The 1304-nt window shown below is 32.5% G+C and overlaps 1 protein-coding gene across 3 annotated transcripts in view; it reads right to left on the bottom strand.

The window, feature by feature from the left end:
* Positions 1–218: 218 nt before the first annotated feature.
* The window catches only part of LOC136024922 (calsequestrin-2-like), a 176417-nt gene continuing 175331 nt past the window's right edge, over positions 219–1304 (bottom strand). For all 3 annotated transcript variants that reach the window (XR_010616973.1, XR_010616967.1, XM_065700502.1), the window contains one exon: positions 219–667. Coding sequence is in view for 1 of the 3 variants with exons in the window: in XM_065700502.1 (XP_065556574.1) it covers positions 656–667 (12 nt within the window). In the remaining 2 variants the exon portion in view is untranslated. The remainder of the gene's footprint in view (positions 668–1304) is intronic.

Below are 1304 nucleotides of genomic sequence, written 5' to 3'. Positions count from 1 at the left end.
ATAAAATGGCGAGCCCAATCACTTTTCCTTCATGGCATCCCCTTCTTAAAAGGGGATGCTTAAAGTTGAAAGTATACAATAGTTGTTCGTGTATAGTAAGTGCTCTTCATAAATTGTTTTGATAAACATAGTTATGTATTTATTTTAACTTTCTCTATCTTGTACTTCGTCCCTATGAACTATCCCTAGCTCTAAGAACAACAAGCAGTTTGCAAGAATACAAAGAAACAATATTTTATTGATTAAATTTATATTAAAATATAAAATAAAAAAATGTTGTTGTATGTTGAGTCAGGAAGAGGTTCTTTGGCAGGAGCAGCGGCCACATAATTGCACAGCTTCAATGAGCAGTAAATTCGTTAGGTGAAGGATGAGCAAAAAATTGAAGCAAAATTGATTAAAAATTTTTTGAGGGTTCTATTTTTTTAGTAAAATATAAAAAGGGGAGCAAAAAGAAAATATATGCGAATTTTACTGAGATTCTATTTAACTTGAGGTTTAGAACCCTTGTTTTTTTTTTTTATTTAAACTTTAAAATTATAAGAAACCAGTTCTGCTGCACTGTCTTTTTATGTAAAAATAAGCGTCTATACACAAAAAGACGAATGCAACAGAGAACAGGCTTATACAGAGGGTTCCGAAATTTACTGCCCAGCTACTTCATTATCTAGAAAAGAAAAGAAAAGTCAATCATTTGCAGACACTAGACAATATGTTTTTCCGAACTAAAATATTTATAAAAGGATAAATTCTGAAGACTGGCTAAATACATTACAAGAACGAAAACCTCAAGATGGTTGCGATGTTTGGTCAAGACCCTTTTTCTTCACATATTATTATGCTTGCTATTAACAAATCCTTTTAGACTTTCCTGGAACATTTTGTGATATAGGAAAAGCACAGATACAAATGTGTTCCTAAAAACTGAATTAGTCAATAAAAGATAAATGCTAAATGTGAAAATGAGCACTACCTAAGGAGGGGCGGGGGTAGCATGGATTAGTTTTTGGCGGAAAAGAAATTTTCTGGGCAAAAACTTACATGGGTAGATAAGGTGTGATTTAAAAAATTTACATTTTCTAAGAGCCCCACGGAGATAAAAACCATCGAAAAAGTGATGAAGAACTAATATATTTATACAATATATATATATATATGTAGCTAAGCGTATTTTACTTATTATCAATTCTGGCACCCCTTTTATTGAAATCCTTGGAAATCAAATTTAGTGAGGTCTTCGGGGATGGTGAGAAGGGTGGTGAACTGTATGAGAGTCAGGAAGGTGTACTACGTGTAACAAGGTC

This window comes from Artemia franciscana, chromosome 3 (assembly GCF_032884065.1).
Source record: "Artemia franciscana chromosome 3, ASM3288406v1, whole genome shotgun sequence".
NCBI lineage: Eukaryota > Metazoa > Arthropoda > Branchiopoda > Anostraca > Artemiidae > Artemia > Artemia franciscana.
The sequence above is the reverse complement of the archived record's forward strand: the minus strand, read 5'-3'. Positions and strand labels throughout refer to the sequence as shown.